We start from the raw sequence: 26438 nt of genomic DNA on the forward strand, positions 1-26438 counted from the left end.
GATCAAAGCTGATACAGGGATGACCATGAATCAACTAAAAGAAGCAGTCATTGACAGAGGCACATGGAAGAAACTTTCCTATAGAATCACCAAGGGTCAGACACGACTGAACGGATAACATCATCATAACATTAATTTATCAGTTATGCCACTCATGAAAATGATGTTGAAAACATGTAAATAACCAGTTTGTCTTTTGGCTTGACTCAAGAACTACTTTAATAAAGAAAATTTTCCAGCTACTAGAACAGTAGCCCTACTAAAAGCTTCTTTTGCTCATATGCCTTCAGCTATACTGACAGGTAATCCTTGTCAGGTCAAACAGGGGGGGGGGGCAGTTGGCAGGCTTAATATAAAAAGAAGAATGCTGATCTCACCACTGTAGACACCTGTTTGTCCAACAGAAGTGGAGAATCAAGCCTAGTCTTAGATTCACTAGACTTAAGGGAACTCCCTCAAGAGTCAGTAATTGCATTCCTGCCAAAGTCCTGGCATTACGTGGCCACATGACCTTTGTCTTCAACAGATTCAACATCAGCCAGCTCTCTGTAGTGAGCCTAGGGTCACTCAGCTGTCTGCCTGTGGGGGAGCAGGGTATCAAACCCAGCTCGCCAGATTAGAAGTCTGTGCTCCTAATCCCTACACCAAATTTAAGTGAATTTTCCCACTTCTTTGTGAAAATATGTGGTTAACAGACAGCTGACTGCAAATGCATTTTATCCATCCAAAATCAATGACTGACGGGGGATTCAGGAAGAATGCTACTCTTTACTTGAGAGATCAGTTGAGAATGTTGGTTAGGAAGAAATGTGGGAAGTATAGGAAAGTGTAGGTTCTGAGAGGATACTGAAATAGGGAAGTAGAACTGGTAGTCCTTCCCTGAGAGAAATAGCTCCTAGGAAAGAAGGTTGATCCCAATGAAGTGTTAGACAGAAAATTGGAACCAATGCGTATATTCTTGCCTTAGCAATTTAGTATCTAAGCTTGTGCCTGTTCTAAATAGTAAGTAGTAACAGCTACAACAGCTACAAACACCCGCCAGTAGAATGAAATGACAAGTTTTGTGACAATCTACTGAATTTATTATTATTGTTGTTGTTATTGTTGTTGTTGTTGTTGTTGTTATATTTCGATTTATTTCCCACCTCTTCTGGAAGGCTCGATCGGGTGAGAATGATCTTAACCCCATTAAAACCCATGAAACCTCCCATTAAAATATTAATACCAACATGGCGGCATAGAGAAAATACCCCATCCTTCCCCATACTAATATCAGAGATAATGGAGGAGTGCAATGCACACTTCCTAACTCCCAGGGGGGGGGGTGATGTCCCGAGTTCGCTGACCCCAGCCTCAACCATAGACCTGGTGGAAGAGCTCCGTCTTGCAGGCCCTGTGGAAAGCTGACAAATCCCGCAGGGCCCGCAGTTCACCCGGGAGCTCATTCCACCAGATAGGGGCCAGGACAGAAAAGGCCCTGGCCCTGGTCGAGACTAGGCATGCTTCCTTAGGGCCGGGAATGATCAATAGGTTCTCACCTGCAGAGCGTAAATATATACAGTTTCCCTGTTGTCTTTCTACCTGCCTTTCCACCTGAAACCTCCCTGACTGTCTAACTTGACCATGTGGCGCATTTAGACTAGTCCAGAATATCTAGGAAAAATAATTTTCAAACTTCACCGTAGAGAAATAGCCTTATTAAAGACCATTACTTACCAAGTACCTTTCAGAAGAGATACTGACTAAGATAAGATCATCCCCAACACGCACTTTTTCTCCTTCTGAACGCTGTTTGGAAGCAGGATGTATAGTCCACCAACAGGCCTCGCCTACACAGCCATAGATTGATGGGAAATTATGGAATGAGAATGAAAACAAAGATGTATTTTTTTATTAAGCTTTACTGTATTTAAATACGTTTGGATTACAGCTAGAAATACTTACTAAAATAAGAAATTTTAACAATAATTAGTCTTGAATTTCAAAGATTCTGAAAAAAGAAAGGCTAGGCTATTCATATTAGAGATTCAATTGCTGTCTCTCAGATAATTATTACACACACACATATATATATATATAACTGGTGGTTGGATCCGAACTCCTCCCTCTATTTGTGGTAGGGCATTTGTAAAAGAAGGTGTCCTCCCATTCCCATTTCTAATCACAAACCAACATGAGCAACACCCTGTTTCTAAGGGTCCCCCAAAATGAAACCCATTGTTTCTAAGCCAGGAGCTTTCTTATAAATTTGAAAATATGGCACTGAAAATAGAGAATTGGCTAACTTTATAAGAATGCTCAAGATATAGTAACCATTGACCTATGCTTGGTGGTCCTACATGATGTTTAGAGGCGGGACAAGTATAGTATAATCATACAATTAAAATAATAGCTTGCAGACAAAAAATGCCAACTTCTATACTCTTTTTCCTAAGAAGAATTACACCCTTCTAAACTCACTAACTTTAATAGACTTAGAATGGTGTTAACTCTGCTGAGAATTGCACTTAACAATTTGAGTAATAGTGATAGACAAAATGCTGATATTCATTCATACTAAGTGATGGGAAAAACACACATTTTCCTGTAACCGTAAAATAGAAGTCTTTAAAATTTTATTTATAACTAAAGATTAATAATATTGTTTATGAGGATGTGTCTTACAGGGGTTTGTATTCCAAAAATAATTTTGAAGCTGGATTTTGGAGTGGACATTGTTTTCATCATCCTAACTTTGCAGAAATGAAGAAAATACTTGGTTCTTATATGCCGCTTTTCTCTACCCAAAGATAGAGAAAAGCGGCTTACAATCACCTTCCCTTTCCTCTCCCCACAACAGACACCCTGTGAGGTAGTTGGGGCTGAGAGAGCCCTGATATCACTGCCTGGTCAGAACAGCTTTATCAGTGCTGTGGTGAGCCCAAGGTCACCCAGCTGGCTGCATGTGGGGAAATGCAAGATCAATCCAGATTAGAAGTCCGCATTCCTAACCACTACACCAAGATGGGTGATGCTACTGTTTAGAATTTAGCGTTGCTTAAAATTTAGAATCATTTTTTTTTACTTGCACCAGACAGCATAAACACAGTCAGAGGAAGGAAAATTGAGGAAGCCAGTCCTGGACTTCCATGCCAGCTTGGAAGTCACCAGCAGTCCCTGTGGGAGTATGGGGAGAGGGGGGGCAGAGGGAACCATGCCAGAGCATTCACCATGGCTGCCTGTAAAGCAGGGCTCACACCACATCCTGCATGCTGCTCTCCTCAAGTTTGTATGGCGAGCACTGGTATGTGGGGGGTTCCAGCTGGTTCTGAGCTGCCTTAAAGGTGGGCTAGGGGTTCCAGCTGGCCCCCACTGGTGTCCTTGCCACCACAAAAGCAAGCATCCCCACCAATGCATTCTGGCCATTCTACCTGTAACCATGGGAGTGAGGGCTGCTGGCCCCTTACAGCCAGCTGCCCAAGCATTCAGGAAGGGGGTTGGGGTATATCATGGCATATCCCAGGCTGCTCCAGAGAGCAGGGGGCAGTAGAGGTGGAGTGCATTGCATGGACAAGCTTTTTTCTGTTTGGTGGCAAGAGGGCATTGGCAGGGGGCAGCCAGCAGCAGCTCAGACATGTCCATGGCAGAGACGGGCGGCTTTCCCAACTCCAGTTGGAGCTAGGAGGCAGGTGTGGGCTTGATGGCATGCTTGCCCTCTGTTTTGCTCTCAGGGCCCTCCTTTCATAGCCATCCCCAGAGGTCCAATCAGAGAGGTGGCACATTGTGAGAAGTACACTACTCATTTTATTATATAGGATATCAGTATAGCAATACGTGTGCCAGGTTCTCTGAATTAAAAAAAAAAGTAAACCTCTATCCTCTTCTGTTGCTGAGATAAAGGAAAAGATGCATCTCCACAAATAAGCCAGAGGGTTTTTTTTAATGAAACCTGGAAATATAGAGGATTTGGTAAACCTCCACAAGAAGAAGCCATCAGTTAAACAGCCAAGCTAGACAGAGTCCAGGCTGAGAGTCCTGGCTGAGAGGATAAGCTTTGGTGCAACTTAAGCTGCTGGTGGAAGAAGCCTCCAGCGGGCACAATGTCAGCATGGTAAGTCTAGGGTCAGTTTGGTCCTTTAACTTTTTAAATTTAAAGGGCCATGGATGAAGGATGTGTACTTGACTGTCTATGTCTTTCCAAAGGAAGAGAGATGCTAACCAGCAGCCATTTTCTGGTCCAGCTTCCTCAGTTTTCCTCCCCTGAGTTTTCCTCCCCTACTAGTGCCCTATCTGTCCCCCGAACACCTGGCCACTGTGATCCATGCAACGGTCACCTCCAGATTAGATTTCTGTAACTCGCTCTACACAGGCCTACCTTGTCCTTGATCCGGAAACTCCAGCTAGTGCAAAATGCAGCTGCTAGAGTCCTCACCGGCACACCTTGGAGGGCTCACATCCAGCCTGTGCTGAGGCAGCTGCACTGGTTACCAATTGCTGTCTGGATCCGGTTCAAGGTTTTGGTTCTAACCTTTAAGGCTTTACGCGGGCTGGGACCCACATACCTGAGGGACCGCCTACTGCCCTATGCCCCCCGCAGGGCTCTGCGCTCTGCGAGTGAGAATCTTCTGGTCGTTCCCTGCCCTAGGGAAGCACGCCTAGCCTTGACCAGGGCTAGGGCCTTTCAGTCCTGGCCCCCACTTGGTGGAACGAGCTCCTGGGAGAGCTGTGGGCCCTGCGGGACCTTTCAGTGTTCCGCAGGGTCTGAAAAATGGAGCTCTTCCGCCAGGTCTATGGTTTAGGCTGGGACTGCTGTGGTACATCGATTGCTCTCCCCTGGGCTTCTTCTTGAACACCGTTGACCTCCTTCTCCTCCGCCCCCCCTTTTTAGGAAGGGGGGTAGTAAGGGGATTTTATTATTGCGCCGCCATACTGTGATGGTTTTTAAGTCTTTTAATGGGAGTTTTAATGGGGTTTTAAGAGACTGTAACCCACCACAAGCCATTTGGGAGTGGCGGGAAATAAATCGTAATAATAATAATAATAATAATAATAATAATAATAATAATAATAATAATAATAATAATAATAATAATAATAATAATAAATGTGCCTCTCCACCAAACCTCCTAAAATTCCAGGATATAAAGTTTAAGGTCCAGGGTGTGGGCAAGATGACCTGAAACCACGACACCATTCCTGAAATAACTGATTTGAGAAATAATTTTGGCACAGGTATATCCATATATTTTGCTTTAGGATGCTTTGGGCTGATCCTGCATTGAGCAGGGGGTTGGACTAGATGGCCTGTATGGCCCCTTCCAACTCTTTGATTCTATGATTCTATGATTCAAATGCTGAATGTACTCCCCTAGTAGTCTAGCTTAGTTTGCTTCTAATTTCAGAAAAAATGGTTTATGTTTTATTAAAATACTAGGGGCAAAGCCCATTGTATCCAAGAATACAACGGGCGCTAGAGCTTGGCCGTGGGAAGAGGAAGGGGAGGAGTTGTCCAGTCTGTAAGGGTTGAATATGTGTGTTGTGTGGGAGGTTGTGGTGGTGTGTTGGCACATGAAGGCATGGGTATGGAGATATGGGTGTCAAGAACCTGTGGTTTGGAATGTTCGTTGTGTGTGGGAGAGGACTAACCTTTGGGAACTGTGGCATAGTGGTTACAGATGAGCTTTCCAGAGCCATGTCTTCAGATATGTGAAGGGAAAATCAGACTGGAGACTCTTCTTAGGGGAAGATTACATGGCAACCAATTCCCCACAGTTCTACATCATTTCCCTTCTTGTATGAATTAGGCCACAGACACCAAAATGTCCCTTTGCCCTAATACACATGGGGTAGTCACAGTACACAGGTGTCTACCCTGTTCCTTCTTTTCCATTTTTTCACTGTTGATAAAATGTTATGTGCCCACATGCTTCTTTCATGGTTGCTCCTTAGAAGAAGAACGGATTTGTGTACCCTGTTGTTTACTACCCATTCATCTCCCCACAATAGTCAACCTGTAAGGTATGTGGGGCTGTGAGAGGTCTCCCACCCATATACTAGCCAGGACTGACCCTGCTTAGATTCTGAGACCTGATGAGATCAGGATAGCCTGAGCTATCCAGGCCAGGGTTACAGAGGAAATACAAAAACACAAATAATACTGTATTCAAGTCTGGCAAATTCATTTTCATATTTTATAACAAGGCAGGAATTTTGCATTGGTACAGCAAAACTGGAACATAAAATATGACACACAAATATCTACACATTTTATTAGAAATATAGCAACAGTTAGGTTCTACTGAAGTCCACTCTAACCAAACTTAACGACATGAAATAACAATGCTCAGGCTTTATCAAAGATGTCTCCTCACCAGTAGTATCTTCCTGCAAGCCCACATCAAATGCTAGCTTGTCCATTGATGTTCGTGATGTGGAGAGGCAACACAGATACTAAGAAAGAAAGAAGAGAAAAATGCATCATTGTGCTTTGGGCCTAGTTTTCAATCAGAACACAAGTTTGTTATTAGTAAATACATGATAATTTGAAGGGAAATTAATAGTTTAATAGAATCAACAGGCAAAATACCCGAAAGTCAAATTCATGCACAGATAGCATTGCGGCTGGGAGAAAGAATGCAGGGACCACCCTGGAAGGAACTTTTCTTTAATGCAGGTTTTGCTTCTCCCTGCTTCAAAGAGGGGAGAAAAACCCACAGGTTTAATGGCTCACAGCCATTTAAACCTAACCGCTGAGTGAGTTTGCTCTACCTCATGAGGAAAGCTTCAGATGCGCATGGAAGGTCTGCACTACATCTTCTTACTCTATAAAACTGAATCAGTAAAGCAAAACTGAATCCAAAAGAAGTTCTGCTTCTACAAGATGTACAACCTTTATCACTTTTTCCCACCCTTCCTCCAACAAGCTTAGGATGGTACATAAGGCTCTAGGCAACTTGCTTTTACCTACTATTAAATGAATAAAGAGTTAATAAATGCTTTATTATTGAGGTTGCCTAGCAATGAAATTTGTCTCACACCAATTGTATTATCCCTTGAAGATATCAAGACTGGTGGTAGTAACTCTTTTTCAAAGTATTTCACAGAAATCGTTATTATTCCTTGATATGATTAATTATATTTGTCCTTCACGTAAGTAACAAAAAATGTATTTCAAAGAAACACGCTCGGCAAAATACTGCACAGCTACTACAGCAAAAAGGACATTCTCTATGATAACTGCTGATTTTCCATAGTCTGCAACCCTATAACTCTGATATACTGAAAGAAAATAATCAACGTATGTAGATTCATACATACCATTCCACTGTAAGAATGGCGCAACAATATTGCATGTCCATAGAGGAGTGTTCGATGACCACCACCTTGAGCAGTCTGTATGAATTAAAAGAAGACGATGGCATAAAATGAACCCTTCCTATATGAAGCAATGGTTTGGAAACAATGGAATTTGTTTATAGAACAGATCTTTCTGTCTTCCATCAGCATTCTTGCAGTTTCTAATGCCTCCCCAAAAGCTGCTCCTGAGGATTAGAAGCAGTGTAGATTGTGAAAACGGCACCAGGATGAGAGAATCAGAAGCAAACACCCCTCTCTCACTTGCACAAACTCTTCACAGAAGAATTTGTGCAACAGAGAAAGCAGTTATATTTTATTATATCCAATAGACCAGCACCCCACTGTACTGTGTTCAGCTCTGCTGTTGATGGTGCCTCTTTCATGGGTACAGAGAGAAGGCAGAACACACTGTTTCATTAACCTTTGGAGAAGGGCAGCATACAAATATGAAGATAAATAAATAAACAAGAGGTAATTCTAAACAAATTCGGTTGGATCCCTCTTGTGTCCCTCTTGTGAAAGATTAAAATAAGAACAACAAAAATATGGTAAACAAAGTTGCATTCATAAAACATTCAATACTAATCTTCCTAGATTTAGCATCAAGTATCTCAAAATATATAAAAAAAAATAGAAGCCTACTTTCCCACAGCAAGTAACTTGCTAGCATTCTCTGAGTTACTTTATATTTGCTCACATGGGAATATTGGTCCCATTTACATAGATACACATTCAACGGTTTTAAAATAAAGAAACAGAGCTTAAACAACCTGAAACTTAAAAGTCAACTACTGTAGTAACAACTCCTGTAGTAAATATGCCCCCAGAATGATAATATAACCACATCCAGTTTTTGATAAATTATGATAATTTATTATTCTCAAGTTAAAATGGGTATTTCTAAAATAGTACTATATATACTTGAGGAGAAAAATTATGTTCTGTGACCCACAAGGTAGATTATGGCACATTACAAAGTGTATGGGTGTCCAATAACTTGAATTATGCCTTACCCTGCTAAGAGAAATGAGTTATCCCCTACTGTTCATGGGCCATGAGTCTCTGCTGGGGCGGGGGGATCAAGATCCTGTGTTTCTGTGTGAATCTAGCAACTGTGTATTTTATAACCAGTTAAGTCAATGTTCTTTCACACACATAACAGTGTAAAGAACTAGTCTGTTTCCCACCTAATTTAGAAAATAACAATTTTAGCATGGATCTCTCCTAGAACATTGTTCTGCACAGTCTTAAATACAAAATGATCAAAGTATTTTATTTATTTATTTATCATTCGACTTCTATTCTACCATTCCCAGAGAAGCCGGCTTGTGGAAGCTCCCAAACATAATAAATATTAAACTCCATAAAATACATAAATCAGATAAACTAGATAGATGACAGTCACAATAACCCACAATAGGCCCATTTTCTTCCATTCCTCTATTTCTCTATCCCTGGCTCTGCCCACCTGATGTAAATCTGGGGCGATGGTAGTCCCCCTGGGGGAAGGACACATTCTTATCACCCGGTATACAGCTGGTATACAGCCTGGCCTCAACCCAAAGCCTGGTGGAAGAGCTGCATCTTGCAGGCCCTGTGGAACCCAGAGAGTTCCTGCAGAGTGCTCAGCTCTTCAGGGAGCTCATTCCACCAAAAAGGCCCTGGCCCTAGTTGAGGTCAGGCTTGCATCCCGGGGGCCCAAAGAGTGAAGTGCCCTGTGGAGGGCATAAGGAGATAAGCAGTCCTGCAGATAGGTAGGACCCAGACCACGTATAGCCTTAAAGGTCAAAATCAATACCTTGAACTTAATTTGGAAACAGACTGGCAGCCAGCGCAGCTGTCTCAGCAAAGGCTGAACATGGGCCCTCCAAGATGATCCAGTGAGGACCCGTGCAGCTGCATTTTGTACCAGCTGTAATTTCCAAGTCAGGGACAAGGATAGAACAAGTTAAAGAAGTCTAATCTAGAAGTGACCATTGCGTGGATCACTGTGGCCAGCTGTTCTGAGGACAGGTAGGGTAATAATAGCCATGCTTGGTATAGGTAGAAAAAAGCTGTCCAGGCTATCTTCATGATCTGAGCCTCCATAGATAATGAGGCATCAAAGATCAGGCCCAAGTTCCTAGCTATTAGTGCAGATGTAAGTTGCACCATGTCCAGCCATGGGAGATACGCTTCCTGCTCCTGCCCCCTTCTCCCCAGTCACAGGACCTCTGTCTTAGAGGAGCTGAATTTCAGACAGCTCTACCTGATCCACAAAGCCACTGCTTCCAAACAACTGGCAAATGTCTCTGGCGGGAGATTCAGCCAACCGTCCATCAGCAGAAGGCTTCTCCGCTTAAGCAAATTTAATACAGGGGCCAAACTTCAAAGCAATACTATAATTTATATCTCTAATGCAGTAAATGAAGACCATGCTGCTACTGTCTACCAAACCATAACAAGTGGAGGAATGCAAAGTATTAAAGCTAATGTTTAAGCATGCATATGAGCAATCTGTCACTACAGATTTTATGCTTAAGACTGGGGGGAGGTAAAAGAATGACTTGTTTTCCAAATACCGTCCATGGAAGCAGACGCTGAATAATCCAAATTAGCTGCCTGCATAAATTTCATTAATAGAATGATGCCGTATTTTACAATCTTAGCTTAAGCGTCTGAATTCAATTATCACCATCACTAGTACTAATGGCACAATGATAATAAATGCTCTTGATTTTGCACCCAGTGATCTGCTGGGAAATGACAAAAATAAACATATAGCTAAGAACATATTGAAGACTTGGCCTAGTGATTAACATTTCCAAGAAAATATATGGTCTGTTTTCCCAGCAACAGTTAGCCTTATTTGCATGGATTTTTTTTTAATCTAGTAAGAGTTCAATAAATCTATAATAAATCACTTTATCAATTCTAACCTTGCAGCCTGGGATGTTAACAAAAATATTTATCATCATGGCTAGCTGAGATGGCATTTCTAATATCAAGCATTTATAAAGTAAAGTTTTGTTATAGAGGTAGAAATAGGGAGAAACACTGAGTAGGGGAATAGGGGAAACAACATTCTGTGAGCGAAGGAAGATAGACACAATGCCAGACAGAAACATGCCAGAAAAAAGGTTCAGGAATGGAGATTATGGAAGGGAAAAGCAAGGGATTAATTCAATGTAACAAAGGTATTGGATAAAACTGCTGTGGGAGAAAACTGACATAAAGAGAGAAGAATGAAGACTATTGAGGGCTGGGGGAAAGTTTGTGAAGGGTACTGATTCAGAACATTTGGGAAATGAACCTGCCTAGCAAAAGAGTGGGGTGTAAAACATGGGAAGAGGTGTGTAGGTTAGAGAGGGTACACACTCTTTCAGTGTTCAGAAGTGCAGTGGAAGACAGTTTGAGAACATGCACTAATGGAGGTCACTTGGCTCCGGATTATTTCAGCCAGCCCACCCATATGTTTACAAAGGCTGAAAGTAACATTTTATTATCAGGACACTACAGAAGGGATAAAATGTCCCCTCAACAATGGAGAGGAAACAACAAAGCCAGAGCAAATACTTCACCAAGCAATCCCTGGTCTTGGGAGGGAAAGTTATAAGAGGAGCCTTTGACAGTTGCAGCAAGAAGGGGCTTCAAAGGGGCTTGAATGCAATCAACTGATTACTACAAAACTGGGACAGCAATCCCCTGAAGGGAACAAAGGCCAGAATCTTTATACACTATTTATACATTACCCGCTCCTCTCCTCTCAGATAGGATACAGAAACTGAGTAGTATCATTTTATATCACTGTAAAATTAGTAGTAGTAGTAGTAGTAGTAGTAGTAGTAGTAGTATGTGGATTTGGATTTGGATTTGGATTTCTTCCCTGCCACATCGGTGAACAGTCTCGCAGCATGTTACATTAGAAGATTTTTTAAAATACATGAAATTAAAAACTTTAACAACTCCCCATTATATTTCTGTATTTTCAATTTAAGAGTTTATAAATAATTTAATGTTCAGTTTTATATCTACATTTTATGAAATGTTAAATGTGTATATTTTTATTCTGATATAACCCACCCTGAGTTCTTGGGGAAGGATGGGCTAAAAATATGAAAGTAAAAAAATAAAATGAAGAAACTTTGCAGCCATAGGAGCTTGCGTAGGTTTATGAGATACCAAGCCAGATACTGGCAGCATACTTCTGATTGGTGAAGAGGTGAGTCCCCTTGCTGTAGCATTTAGAGATTGCAGTACTTGGACAGCTCACAGAGCAGTCCTTTCAGAACTCTCTTAGCTTCATCTACCACACAGGTGTCTGTTGTGAGGAGAGGATGGGATCATGATTGTAAGGTGCTCTGAGACTCCTTTGGGTAGTGAAAAGTGGGTATAAAAACCAACTCTTCTTCTTGTCTATGCTGAGTCAGCCATCCCTGCACTTTTAACAGACTGAATCAGCAGTGGCCAAATGGCAATTTGGTCAATTTAAAGTGGGGGGGGGGGACCAAGTAGCTAATGTGTCATGATCAGTTGCTTAGTGAGCCCTTTAAATGCCTCCCCCTCAACCTTCTCTGGCAGTGGAGAATGTTCTCACTGCCAGAGAAGACAGGGGGAAGGCATTTAAAGGGCCTTCCAAACAGCTGATAATAAATCATCAACTGCTTGGTGTGCTCCTCCCACCCTGCTTTCTAAGGCACTGAAAAAGCATTTAAAAGGTGCTCCAAACATCTGATATGTCATGATTACGTACTTTGTGGGCCCTTTAATGCTTCCCTCCCAGCCTTCTCTGGAAGATGTGCAGGGGAGGACATTCCAACCATTTCAGATTCAGTCAAATCTGAACCAGTGAAGAGTGGTTCAGATGAATCGGATTCAGTTCAAGTAAATTCCATCGGAATCCAAAACAGTCTGAATTGTTTTACCCATGCACATACCTAGACTAGCAGTCACAAACGGTTACTTCTAGTTATTATTAGCACAAAGAATGTTGCACTAAGCAACCATGAAGAAGCAGGCATGATGATACCACTACAAATATGAGATGTTGCTATCGCTGAAGGTTGGTCAAGAATTTTGATCAGCACGCCTAATTTGTGCCGTTGTCAATATTTCATTCTTTCTAAAGATCCACATTAAACAACTGAGTGGGATTTAATGCTGGTATTCAGTTTAGTCAACATACAAGAGCATGCCATAATGAAAGCTTTACTAATGAGGCAGACTATAAATAATTGAAATAAAATTGTACATAAAATGAATACAGATGTACGATCACAACATTTCATTCATTCTGAAGATCCACTTTAAATAAAATGACTAATGATAACAGGGAGGAGAGGGAGGTGCTGTTTTCACCTGGTAGAGCCATAAAATACTATACTATACTGGCAGGTATATGTCTTATAACACCAAATCATGCATGTTTCTGCAAGGCAATTTATATGTAAGGGATGGTTGTTGACAGAGATACTTCGGTTATTACAGCATGGGGTTGAAATCAAATCATTCAAAAGTACAGAATTCTTGCTAACAATTTCTCATATTGACTTTTACCTGTTTTCATAAAGATTACTTCAGCCTTTATCAAACAGCTATTTTGGAAAATAGCCACCAGTACCGAGCAATTCAAGCTGCCTCTATATCCCACTGATACCATGAAAAAATCATGTGTTTTAGTCAAATTTCATATGAAGTGAGCAATTCTTGCCAAATATGTTCTTGATTAGGGTTGCCAGCCTCCAGGTGGCACCCTTGGGTCCCCAGAATTACAGCCCATCTCGAGACTACAGAGATCAGTTCTACTGAAGAAAATAGACACCTTTGAGGGTGGCCTCAGTGGCACTGTACCTCATTGAGGTCCCTTTCCTCTTAAGCTGCCAATCTCAAACCTTCAGGAGTTTCCCAAACTGGAACTGGAAACCCTATTTCAGATGGCTGCCATCTTGGGCAGTAATGGGACCAAGACCCACCTGGGGTTTCCAACCTCAAGGTGAAGACTGGAGACATGCTGGAAATTCTCCAGTGGATCATGTTACAGTGGGTCAACTTACAAAAGAAAGAAAAACATACCCTTGGGGGAGAAGTGTGTGCACCACACAGCTGAGAAGTGCCTAAGCCTTTCCTCCTCCCAAGTCAGGGGGATGCCACTGCCAGCTTGCTCCCCCAGGCAGCCACTCCATCCTGGCCATTCCCACTACACCAGACCTCACCAGAGCCCAAAGGGGGGGAGGGTGGCTAGAAAGCAGGGAACATCCAAAGGTGAAGGGGGGGGGGTGAAGGAAAAAAATCAAATAAACTCTCCACGATCTACAACCTCTATGGCTGCAAGGATAGACGTGAAAAAGAAGGGAAACTTGTGCTGGAGGATCAGAGTTCAGTTGCAAATCTGCCCAGAGACATATGGAAGGGCAGTATAAAAATCTAAAGCCAGTTTGGTGTAGTGAGAGCCAGTTTGGTGTAGTGGTTAGGAGTGCGGACTTCTAATCTGGCATGCCACATGCAGCCAGCTGGGTGACCTTGGGCTCGCCACGGCACTGATAAAACTGTTCTGACCAAGCAGTGATATCAGCGCTCTCTCAGCCTCACCCACCCCACAGGGTGTCTGTTGTGGGGAGAGGAATGGGAAGGCGACTGTAAGCCGCTTTGAGCCTCCTTTGGGTAGGGAAAAGCAGCATATAAGAACCAACTCTTCTTCTTCTAAATAAATAAAATAATACCAGCCTGCACCTCCATGCTTGCAAAATAACCTAGACACACATATTTGTAGCTTCCACAAGAGCAAGGTGAAGGCAAATGGAGCTCCATGCCAGCATCCATGTCCAAACCGAGCAAGCTGACATGGGGAGAGAGGCGAGGGCAGGCCCGCCCCACCCCCATTGCACCCTCTCTGCCTTTTGTCAGATGCAGCTCAGGAAAGCAGGAGCAGGCCAAGGAGAATTATCCTTCCCAAAGGTCTCTCAGTTCCCTCAACTAATGGAAGAGAAAAGGCTGGATCTCTGGAGTGAGGGGAGCTGGAGAAAGGTAAGAAGATTGCTGAGGCAGGGCTGAATCTTCACCCACACTTCTTGTTTCCTGCAGGAAGTTCTAGCCAGGCCATGGAGAATTGTGGGAGGCTGGGTTGCATGGTCAGCTCCACTACAGCTAGGAAAGGCACTCAGCCTTTCCTTCCAGCTCTAGTGGCCCAACTGAAAGCAAGTTTGGCCCTAGGAGTGGGTGGGCACACAGGTGGGCAGGGCAAGCACCATCCCCCCCTGCCCCAGGTAGAACTTATCACAGTTTTCAGTATCTTTTATTCAGAAAACAGTGTAAAACCCTTTATTTTATTTATTTGTAACTGTTCAGGAGGAGTTCTAAAAGTTCATCCCACTATCTTTTGTATACTATAAATACGGTTAGTACTTTTCTCAAGTATTCTACATTTGTGCAATATTACATTGGTGTTATTTTGTACTATATTTTGAGAGGTGTAAACCATTCTAAATATTTATTGGGTGGAAAAATCTAAATTAATTAAATAATGATATTCAAGCTTACCTTCATCATAAACTTCTGGAATACCATGGAATAGAAGAAAAAGAGAAAAGATTACATATTATTGCCTTCCTCACCTTCAAAACGCTATTTCATTTTCTGGTTCTAAAAAAGAAGCTTGGAAGAACTGTTTTTAATAAATATAGCATTATATTGGCATATGCAGACAAACAGAATAAACTTGTTTCATTTAATTTTTAAAAAAAATTTCTATCCCGCCACTTTCTGTAGTCTTGTGATGGGTTACATAAAAACAGATAAAACCCCAATAAAAAAACAATCAGTATTCCCCTTACAAACAGACCCAAGAAGGTGGCATAATCCCTCGACTATCCTCCCTCATCTTCATCCTTATCCAGCACTGCAAGGTAGGTTCACATGATGTTAAGCATTGTCCGGAGGAGGGACCCCAGTTCTTTCTGACCCTGGCCTCAACCAAAGACCTGGCAGAAAAGTCCTGCAGAACTTAGACAGCTCCATCAGAGACCTCAGCTCTTCAGGAAGCTCATTCCACCAGGTCAGGGCGAGGAAATAGAAAGCCCTGGCTGGGTCGAGACCAGGTGTGCTACCTTAGGGCCAGGGACCATGAACAGATTACCACCTGCAGAGTGAAGGGCCCTGCAGAGGGCATAGGGAGATAAGTGGTCCATCAGATAGGAAGGACTCAAGCCACAGATGGCCTTAAAGGTTAATATCACCATGTTGAATTTGATCTGGGCTACAACTGGTAGCCGATGCAGCTGCCTCAGCACAGCCCTTCAAGATGTACCTATAAGGACTCCAGCAGATACATTTTGCACCAGCTGCAATTTCTGAGTCAAAGACAAGGGAAGGCCCACATAGAGTGTGTTACAGAAATCTAATCTAGAGGTGAACATTGTGTGGATCACTGTAGCCAGACAGTCCGATGGCAGGTAGAGAGCTAGTAGCCTCATCTGCTGAAGATGATAAAATGTTGTTGTTACATATGGTGGCACACTGTACTCCATAACCCGTAATACACCGCAACAGTCCATGCTTGGGAGCAAGCCAGACACAAAAACACACTGAAACACCCTGACAAGACACACTGCTAGGACAGAATCCATCTTGGAAGCCAGAACATGCCTTGGCTTGTCCTTTGCTACAGGTTGGAATTTCAGGTGCCTTGGGACTCTGATTTTCCCCCACCCCCATAGTTCTGCTGATAACGTGGTATGGCCAGAACTGGTTTGGCCAGGGGCTCTTAGCCAGTTTCTTTGTCTCCTGCCCATGACTCACACTTGGCCACTCTGCCAAGGAATAATCCCATCACCTGGTCTCTAGGATGGTTCCTTTTGTCTAAGGCCATTAACAGCCATCTCTGGCTTGGGCCAGCAGTTGCTCAACATCTAATTCAGTGCCTTGCCTTATGCCTGGCTTGCACCACACAGGCCAGCCCCGCCAAACCCTATATAAACTATGGCTTTAGCAAGCCACTCCAAGTCTCTTCCTCTCAAGCTTCTCTGATTCAGATTCAATTTGGAACTCCATGTACACTTGTCATACAGCCTGCTTTCTCTTGCCTATTATCTCTATGGACAGGTAATTATACTGGACCCTTTTTTCCCATCCTTTTCTTCTCTATTTGACTGCTTGCTAAGTGTGTTAGATATACTTATGATTTTATTATTTTATTTCTAATAAAATATTATTATTTTTACGTTATTATTTAATGTTATTATTTTTACAATTTACCAACGTTGTCTTCCTTGAATTCTTAAGGATGTAATCACTCATAAAACATTGGCAATCAGTCCTTGAATGTTACAATACTACCCTCTTGCTCAGCTATTTCCCCACAGCTTAATACAACTATGTCACAGGACACACGTGTAAGCACAATTCAGGTAACACCGTGCAGACTACTCCTGTGACCTGGGCCTCCATTGAAAGGGAGGCATCCAGGATCACCTCCAGATTCCTGGCTGAGGGAATGATGTTGCGCTGCACCCCAGCCAAGGTGGGCAGATGTGCTTCCTGTTCCGCCACCTTTCTGCCCAGCCACAGGACATCTGTCTTGGAGGGGCTGAGTTTCAGGCAACTCTGCTCTAACCACCCACTGACTACTTCCAAACATCTTGCAAATGTATCTGGGAGGGAGTCTGGGTGGCCATCCATGAGGAGATAGAGCTGAGTGTCATCCACATATTATGACAGCCCAGCCTGTGAGTCTGAACCAGTTGTGCCAGAGGGCGCATAAAGATGTTGAATACTGTGGGGGAGAGTACCACCCCCTGTGGGGCCCCACATGGGAGTCAATTATCTGGATGGATAGGCACCACTCTCACACTGTACAATGTATGCAGGGCTCTCAATAGGGGGCCAAATAAGCTTGAGTGCCTGTAAATGCCCTAGATCCAATGCAAACAATATTCTAGCTTAAATATGTGGCTAAAATTTTGTATGTGATTTGAAAATGCACCTTACTTTCAACTTTGTTAAAGCACAAATGAGACTGAAATTAAGTTCGAACTACAGCCCTACAACAATAATTAGAAGTGATTTAATTGCAGTTAAAATGCTGTTCAAGCAATGAGTTCAAACAATATTATTGTATTGGTGGGAAATCTACTTGGACTTTCGTAGATGTATTTTTTCTAATTCAAATGCAGCTTTTCTAATTCAAGTCACCTTCATCAGAGGTAAGAAATGTACCCTATATTCATAGATCTATGAGCATAAATATAAAATTACAGAAATAGAGAATAATATTGAGAGGTAGAGGATGTACAAACTGAATAGATAATAGGGACTCCTCATGGGCTGATATAAAGACAGTGGGGGTGTCTCCAGAACCCGTATTAAATGAAGGAAGAAACATTTTGGCTGCAAAGAAGAAAAGTTAAGTTGTCCCTGCTTCTTTTTTATAATACTGAAGGTTTATATAGAATAGATATATAAATAGAGACTTCTAACCTAATGAATGCTGTAATTCTGACAATTTTGTATGCCTCACTACCAGAGTCCACCCATAGCGAACTTGATTGGCAGGAGGTTCAGAAAGAAAGAACGACACCACTTGCTGCTAGGGTTGCCAGGCTCCGAGTGGGACCTGGAGATCTCCTGGAATTAGAACTGAAATCCAGAGAACAGAGATGGCTGCTTTGGAGAGTGCACTCTGGCATTATACTCCACTGAGAATTCTCTTCTCCCTTGGATCTATCCCCAAACCTCCAGGAATTTTCCAAGCTAAACAAAACAATCTTACAAGCTGCATAATTAATTTATTGAATTAACTATTTTTTATAGAATACTTTAAAGGAAGATTAGATAGATTCATGGGGTGGACAAGTCTGTATGTGATGATTAGCTATAATGGCTCAATAGAAGCTGTACATTCAGAGGCTGGATACTCCTGATTACCAATTTTGGGATGCAAATATGAGGGGTGACTGTTGCCTTTATCCTCTGTTGCTGGGATTCGCAGAAGCATCTGGCTGACCAGTTTGAGAAACTGGGCGCGAGACTAGAAAGGTCTCCAACCTTTTTGAGCGCAAGGAGACCTTTGAAATTTTGACATAGTATAAAAGGCACAGAATTTGGTGTAGTGGTTAGGAGTGCAGACTTCTAATCTGGCAAGCTGGGTTTGATTCTGCATTCCCCCACATGCAGCCAAGCTGGGTGACATTGGGCACTGATAAAGCTGTTCTGATTGAGCAGTGATATCAGGGCTCTCTCAGCCTCACCCACCCCACAGGGTGTCTGTTGTGGGAAGAAGAAAGGGAAGGCGACTGTAAGCCGCTTTGAGACTCCTTCGGGTAGAGAAAGAACCAACTCTTCTTCTTCTTGTACCCCCTTCTGTTGGTCAGCAAAAGGTGCCTATTCTGCTTTATGCAGATGGCAAGGTCCTGGTTTCCCTTATAAGGGTTGGTCTGAAAAAGCTACTGAACAACTTGGGTACTTATTGTAAGGAAGAGTCCCTCTCCATCAACTATACAAAAACAAAAGTTATGTTTTTAGGAAAAAATTTCTTTGGAGTTTACACAATATTCCTATAGAACAGTGCAGTACATTTAAATATCTTGGAATCACTTACAGTGAGACCCTAAGCTGGAATGCCCACCTTGCAAGTATAAAGGCCTCTGGTTTAAAAATCATTGGAGCCATTCTGAGATTTTACTACACCAGGGGAGAGTTTCTAGTTGGCCCAGCTCTAAAGCTCTTTGCAGCCAAAGCCATTCCTCACCTACTATATGGTATCGACATCTGGGGCTGGAAAGAACAAATAACCAACAGCTTGGAGGCCATTCAGAACTTTTTCTTCAGACATATCCTGGCTCTTCCAAAAGGGTCATTCAGAACTTTTTGCCTTGCAGGGGGATATTGACCACCTAATGAGGACACTGACAACCATAATTTTGGCATAAAATATTTGGCCACAGCCTTTATTCAACATTGAGCGTGGCAAGCATGGGACGTCTTGTGGTTACCCTACCACAAGGAAGCCCACCACAGCCTGCCCCTCAACGGGTAGCCTTGGCTATCCAGCCCCAAAACCCGGACATAATGGCAGGCTGAAACAGGGGGGGAGGCACCATGGAGTGACCCCTCTGGGCACCAGCCTCTGTTGGGTTCTCCTGCCCCCCGGAAATGCTAGCCTTCAATCAGGCTCTGCATCCACACAGCCCTTTAAAGGGCCCCCCAAATCTAGGGGAGGACAGCGCGCAAGCTTGGCCTCCCCAAAATTGATCCTTCCCATGCTCCACTTCCGCAGGCTGTGACAATTAATCAATAATATAACCCAACTTCTAACAAAAAGTCAAACAATTCATAAACAGGGAAGGAGGGTGGGTTTTGCGTCTTTGGGCGCCCTGAAGGGGGGAAAGAGGCCAAAGAATATCAGGCCATCCGTTTAACTGACGCCCAGTTCAGTCACACCCCCTGTTGCCATGCCAACACACATACTGCTCAGAGAATGCCAGGGCTGGGCAATCTCTCCAACCAGCCAGGTCCCTGTCGGTGTTCCTCCCCCGCAGCAGCAATGGCCCCCTTAGATAAGTCTTGTGGGCTTTTTGCCTTGCAGGGGGATATTGACCACCTAATGAGGACACTGACAACCATAATTTTGGCATAAAATATTTGGCCACAGCCTTTATTCAACATTGAGCGTGGCAAGCATGGGAGGAGAATCATGCCATCTTGTGGTTACCCTACCACAAGGAAGCCCACCACAGCCTGCCCCTCAACGGGTTGCCTTGGCTATCCAGCCCCAAAACCCGGACATAATGGCAGGCTGAAACAGGGGGGGAGGCACCATGGAGTGACCCCTCTGGGCACCAGCCTCTGTTGGGTTCTCCTGCCCCCCGGAAATCCTAGCCTTCAATCAGGCTCTGCATCCACACAGCCCTTTAAAGGGCCCCCCAAATCTAGGGGAGGACAGCGCGCAAGCTTGGCCTCCCCAAAATTGATCCTTCCCATGCTCCACTTCCGCCACTGAGCCCGAATAGGTATATACCTCTTCGAGCTCCCGCCACCGCTCAATTTTGCAGCCAATTCAAAATAACATGTTGGATCCCAGGGAGCCAGATGTCCATGCCCCACTCCAACAAGTGCACCCCAAGTGCACCCCATCACTCTTATAAAGGGCCCAGAACTGCAAATGCCATACCATGGGGCCCCCAATGAGTAATACACATCCCAATACAGCTAGATACCCAGGCTTTAGCTCCACCTGAGATCACAGAACTCTGCGCGACAGGTGAAAGGGTCATTCGCCACCAGGGACCATTCCTTGGTGATTGTCCACTGTGCCCAGTGGGGCTTCTTGTGAGACATAGCTTTTAGCAACATGGCATCCTAGCCATTCAGCCCAGACCATAACTGTCCCTTGAAGTTACCAGGGCCCAACACCATTGCCCCTGCCAATGCTGGCAAAGTGTCATATGACAATTACTGCAACAATGTTTCCTGGTGCTCAGCTCAACGTTCACAACTATAGCTAAGCCAACGTCCCATGATGGTCAGCCAATGCTTTGAGGAATACGGACTCCCACTGTCACGCTTGAACAGGAAGTCTGCCATCGCAGCAATGTCCAGGAAGGCAGCTGCATCCAAACAATGTCCGAGCCAGGTGATGCCTTCAGACCCCCAAGTGGATCACTTCCAGGTCTTATAGCATGCCATTCCATCTGCCGCATGGTGCCATTCTCTGTAACCAGCATCAGGCACCCCCGTTGACTGCCGCTCTGAAGGAAACCAAAAGGTTGTTACTGGAAAAGAGTTACATGAGCACCCTCGCCCCATGCTCACCCTGGGCCAGCCGCTCTCAGCCAATACCCCGCTCTGCATACTGCATATCCTGCAGGAGCCCTAGAGATGTTTCCCCTGAGCACCAAGTTGTTATTGTTGTTGTTATGTGCGAAGTCGTGTCCGACCCATCGCGACCCCATGGACAATGATCCTCCAGGCCTTCCTGTCCTCTACCATTCCCCGGAGTCCATTTAAGTTTGCACCTACTGCTTCAGTGACTCCATCCAGCCACCTCATTCTCTGTCGTCCCCTTCTTCTTTTGCCCTCAATCGCTCCCAGCATTAGGCTCTTCTCCAGGGAGTCCTTCCTTCTCATGAGGTGGCCAAAGTATTTGAGTTTCATCTTCAGGATCTGGCCTTCTAAAGAGCAGTCAGGGTTGATCTCCTCTAGGACTGACCGGTTTGTTCGCCTTGCAGTCCAAGGGACTCGCAAGAGTCTTCTCCAGCACCAGAGTTCAAAAGCCTCAATTCTTTGATGCTCGGCCTTCCTTATGGTCCAACTTTCGCAGCCATACATTGCAACTGGGAAGACCATAGCCTTGACTAAACGCACTTTTGTTGGCAGGGTGATGTCTCTGCTTTTTAGGATGCTGTCTAGATTTGCCATAGCTTTCCTCCCCAGGAGCAAGCGTCTTTTAATTTCTTTGCTGCAGTCCCCATCTGCGGTGATCTTGGAGCCCAGGAAAATAAAATCTGTCACTAAGCACCAAGTACCAGAACCCTATTGGGCTCTAGGCCCTACAGGTTGTGATCTGTGGGAAAACATTGTACTGCATGCCCTGGCAAAGCCCTTAGTACTGTGCCACCCAACCTGGGCAGACCTCCCTTGGCCAATGCCCTGCTCTGCATCTACTGCATACCTTGCCAAAGCCCTGGACATGTTCCTCTTGAGCACTGAAGCCCAGCCCACCTTTGGTTCCCTAAGTCCTACAGGTTGCAGTCCGTGGTGACATTGTGAACCACCACTAATGTACATACACCTTCTGATCCACGGATGTCATACCGGGGTAACCCCATATGCCAGCATATTGAGACCTGACTGGATCTGCTAGTAGCCCAGCCATGAAACATCCTCCTGAACCTGCAATATGCTTAGTCTACAATGCCCAGGCAGATAGGGCCCATGCCACTTTCCCAGGTTGGAGTCTATGCAGTCCCAAGACAGCTCCCTGAACTCATGCTGGCCATGTGACACTTCTCCCTAAACCACTTGTTTGTCCCAGCCCCAGACATAATTTAAGCAACCTCCCTGAAGGACAAAATTGGTCTCTCTAGTCAAAAGAGGCCCCATCACTCCTAGAACTGGAATCTGAGCAACCCCAGGCCCCCACGCTATGTGGGGAGTTGGTGAGGACAGGTGACAGGTTTGCAGCCACCTCCTCCCACAAGGCTGGCCTGGTCAGACAGTATCTCATATATCTGCAGACCTGGGCTGCAACGCAAAGCTCAGATGATCAATGAGGCCATCCAAACAGATCGGATGCATAGAAGTGAAGAGGTATGAGGGATTGACCTGCAGAACTTAATATGTAGTCTGCCCCTGCTCCCTCCAGCTGGAAACAGCATTGGCATCACGTGATGGGGAGCCAAATAACGCTGGCATAAATATGAAGCTAGGGAATTCCTGAATGGGATGAAGAGGCACCTGCATCAGAGTGATCTACCAGTTGTTGACACACCTGCAGTCTATCATAACTGAGACTATATAACCAGATGAATGCTTCCTTAGAGCATTGTACCTTACTATGTGGGTGCCTTAACTTCATTTCCTTGGCCAAAGATCTCCACCGGCTTCTAGGGTGCAGCACCTTGCATACCTTGTGTGGTCCTAAGCAGCCACTTTCTGTGCCAAGCACATTCCAGCTCAAGCCCTGGGAAGCTCTTGGCATTGCTCGCCCATCCACACCAACAGCACTTCCATACTGGACCTGTAATGAGACACACACCCCTCCAAGCCAGGCTGGCCCATTAACTTCAAATAACCTTGGATTGGCCGCCCTGCAAAACAAGACCAGGTGATGACTCTGACACCATTTGCAGAAGGCGTGTCTTGCCTGAAGCCAACAGGTGATGTCCGGCCACTGCTGCAGGTTGACCCGGCCACCAGGGAGCCACCTCCCCTTTTGCAATGATATTCTCCCCTGGAGTAGCCTTTGGGTTGGTGCCCCCTGTAAACTGGCCCTTGTAGGGCCCATCATGCATCACAATGCCACTGGCTGAGGCCCACCAGTGGCATCCAATGATGCCCCAAGACCCAGAGTACATGGCACCCCCGTTCCCCCAATGCTGGCACCCACTGCCTGTCTGATGGGCATGTATTGCCTGGTGAAGACAACGGTGTAGCCCTGGCCAGTGGCCACCAGACACCAGTGGCCAGCTGAGGGCCACTGGGTGCTCCATTCCCCACCCATGGGGTGGGTGCCTTCCTACCCACCTGAGCCAGGGACCAGCAGCCAGGCCAGTGGACAGTGCTCACCATCTGCTGTCGAAGATGCCATTGTTCCCCATGGCTGTAAGTCCCCTCAGATTTCCCTGGAGACCTTCCGAGCTGGTGCACAGCAGCCTGCCTCAGCATGAGGCAAGGGGTTGGACTGGATGACCCCCAGAGTTCCCCGCCAACTCTGCGCTCCTGCAAACCAAGACCGTTGCCTGAAGCAGGGGGCTGGACTAGACAACCCTGAGAGGTACTTGCCAACTCCTCGCTCATACAAACCAAGACTACTGTCAGAAGCATGGGGTTGGACTAGATGACCTTGAAAGGTACCTGCAGCTCTTTGCTCATACAAACCTTTATGCAAATAAAAGGTTACTGACTGACTGCTCATACAAACCGAGACTGCTACAGAAGCAGGGGGTTAGACTAAATGACCCTGGAGGTCCCTGCCAACTCTGCTTATGCGAACAGTGCCCATGGCGTACAGCATGGGGTTGGACTAGATGACCCAATGAGGTCTCTGCCAGCTACGTGCCCTTACAAAAACTGTAGTTGGTTGTAGCTCCACTGTTGGATCCCAACCTTCCCCCCCCCCTTTTTTTTTTTTTTGGAAGAGGGCTGATCCCCACAAAAAGGCATTTTTGTAACCACTGGCTTGTCACGTCTCTTCTTCAAGTGGGCTCCACCTTAAGCCTCTCAGCAGTGCTCAAAGTATTGGCACATGCTTATATTGAATTCCCAACAGGTGCCCCACCCATCATTCCTATACATGGGCTTATATTTGTCTTGTTCTGTCCTCCTAACATATGGGCTCACTTTCATATTCTCGGTGTCATGGTCCTTTAAGTCCCACCTTGTCTGGGTGTTGTTTGAAGATCACTTGCGAGCCTAATCATTATGCACCATGGCCTCTGCATCCCCAAAAAGTGCTTTGGCCTCCAAAACATTTGATAAATTCTCCAAGTGCTAACTCCCTTCTGGGAGAGCATCAGCCACAAAGCGTAGAAAATCTGTTTACCCCCTTAACCAGTTAGTGAAGGAGTGATTGTTATATCCCACTGTAAAGTTGTTTTTGTTTTTGTTTTTAAATCCCCTTTGAACCCTATTTTTGGGACATCTCTGTCTGGTCACAACCTGTTAAATATGTCAACATAATACCCATCATGGGCCCTCTTGATTTCCTAGTAAGGTGAGTACCAGGTGGGTTTTCCCCAGATGCATAACCCAAAGGGGATTTCGTGGACTAACCCATCCCCGCCTTATCTTTATAATAAATATGCAAAGAATGCAGCTGATTCATCATCCAGATCAGATACACAAAACCAAAGAATCCTGATGCCAATAGGTCCCATCCTGTTGGCCTTCAGAGAAAAGGACTCACCCGAGGTACCGGCAGCCTGCCAGGCCCTGGAGTACTTTCCTCCATACATTATACTCTTATGCCCAGTTGTCTCTTGTTGCTCTGTTCCTCCCTGTTGAACATTCCTGGAGGAGCTAGGAATACTAACCGCACCTACACTGGCCTGTCCCTGATGTGCTGCTATAGCAATTGCTGTAGGGTCAATGCCCATGTGTATAGTCTGCATACCTTGATGTGGAGCTGGCCAGCCCTGTCCATACCACCCAGTCATCGTAGGGCCAGGTTGCTGCCAGTTTCACCCAGGCATTGCCTCCTGGCCCATCCATGTCTGCAGTCCTACAGCATAACCTCAAGCTTGATAGTCAGCCAAGTGTTGGCCCACAGGCCCAGCAGACAAATCCTGATGGCCCCCTGGCCACAAAGGGGGTTGTTGGTATCCTGAACCCCATGGAGCCACAGGTGAGCAAGAAGAGAAACTGCCAATTCCACAGTGGTTAGACGCACGAGATCCTAAACCACCTCTGACGGGCTTGGTTGTGCAAATCCTCTTAGAGGAAAACCATGGATGTTCCCTTCCCCATGGCTGGTGGTCCAGATGATTCCTGCCACCAAGATGGGCCCGCAGCAACCTGCCCCAGTCCTGCCCCAATTGTACAACTGCAGCCAGGATCTACCACACCCCCAAATGATGGGCCCGCATGTTGCAGAGTAAAAACACCCCCTGCACAATTGTTAGAAGGGGATGGGGGGCAGAAGCCTCACCTCTCCCACCTAGACCCCCCCTTCCTCTATCAAGGTGGATGATCCCACTGCCAGGCATCTTAATGCCCCCAGCATCCGATGAATTTCAGAGTAACCTGCTGCCGCTGCATCATGAAATGTGCCTGTCCCATCACTTGCTCCCAAGGCCCTGGAACAAGCAGCTGCCACCAGTACAGTACAGTTCATGGACAGTTGGGGCTTCCCCCCACTGGCATCCTTTTTCGGTGCCATGGTCACTTGTTCCTCTCTCCCTCACCTTCCTTTTCTGAAGGGGCGAACGCTCCTGCCAAAACGGCCTGTGAGAGGCTTAGTTGTTTGTTAGTTTAAAAAACAAATAAACAAACAATGCCCTGCAGCATGTCTAGCATCCCTTTTCCCTCAAAAAGTAAAATGAAATAAAATTGCTGGGCTTCCCTGACATCGCGAGGCGGTTGGGCCAGGAAAAAGGCTCCTTCCACCAAGCGATGCGTCTTTGGGCGCCCTGAAGGGGGGAAAGAGGCCAAAGAATATCAGGCCATCCGTTTAACTGACGCCCAGTTCAGCCACACCCCCTGTTGCCATGCCAACACACATACTGCTCAGAGAATGCCAGGGCTGGGCAATCTCTCCAACCAGCCAGGTCCCTGTCGGTGTTCCTCCCCCGCAGCAGCAATGGCCCCCTTAGATAAGTCTTGTGGGCTTTTTCTTCAGACATATCCTGGCTCTTCCAAAAGGGTCTCCTGCAGCCCTGATAAGGGCAGAGCTTGGTTTACCCTCACTCAAAGCC

At 45.2% G+C, this 26438-nt stretch overlaps 1 protein-coding gene across 9 annotated transcripts in view; it reads right to left on the bottom strand.

The window, feature by feature from the left end:
* The window catches only part of RYR2 (ryanodine receptor 2), a 458147-nt gene that overhangs the window by 273647 nt on the left and 158062 nt on the right, over positions 1-26438 (bottom strand). For all 9 annotated transcript variants that reach the window (XM_077345372.1, XM_077345367.1, XM_077345356.1 and 6 more), the window contains exons 5-8: positions 14851-14865; positions 7297-7371; positions 6351-6429; positions 1717-1829 (exon numbers count right to left, since the gene is read on the bottom strand). In XM_077345372.1, coding sequence (XP_077201487.1) covers positions 1717-1829; positions 6351-6429; positions 7297-7371; positions 14851-14865 — 282 coding nt within the window. The remainder of the gene's footprint in view (positions 1-1716; positions 1830-6350; positions 6430-7296; positions 7372-14850; positions 14866-26438) is intronic.

The sequence above is a fragment of the Paroedura picta genome, chromosome 1 (assembly GCF_049243985.1).
Source record: "Paroedura picta isolate Pp20150507F chromosome 1, Ppicta_v3.0, whole genome shotgun sequence".
Classification (NCBI taxonomy): Eukaryota; Metazoa; Chordata; class Lepidosauria; order Squamata; family Gekkonidae; genus Paroedura; species Paroedura picta.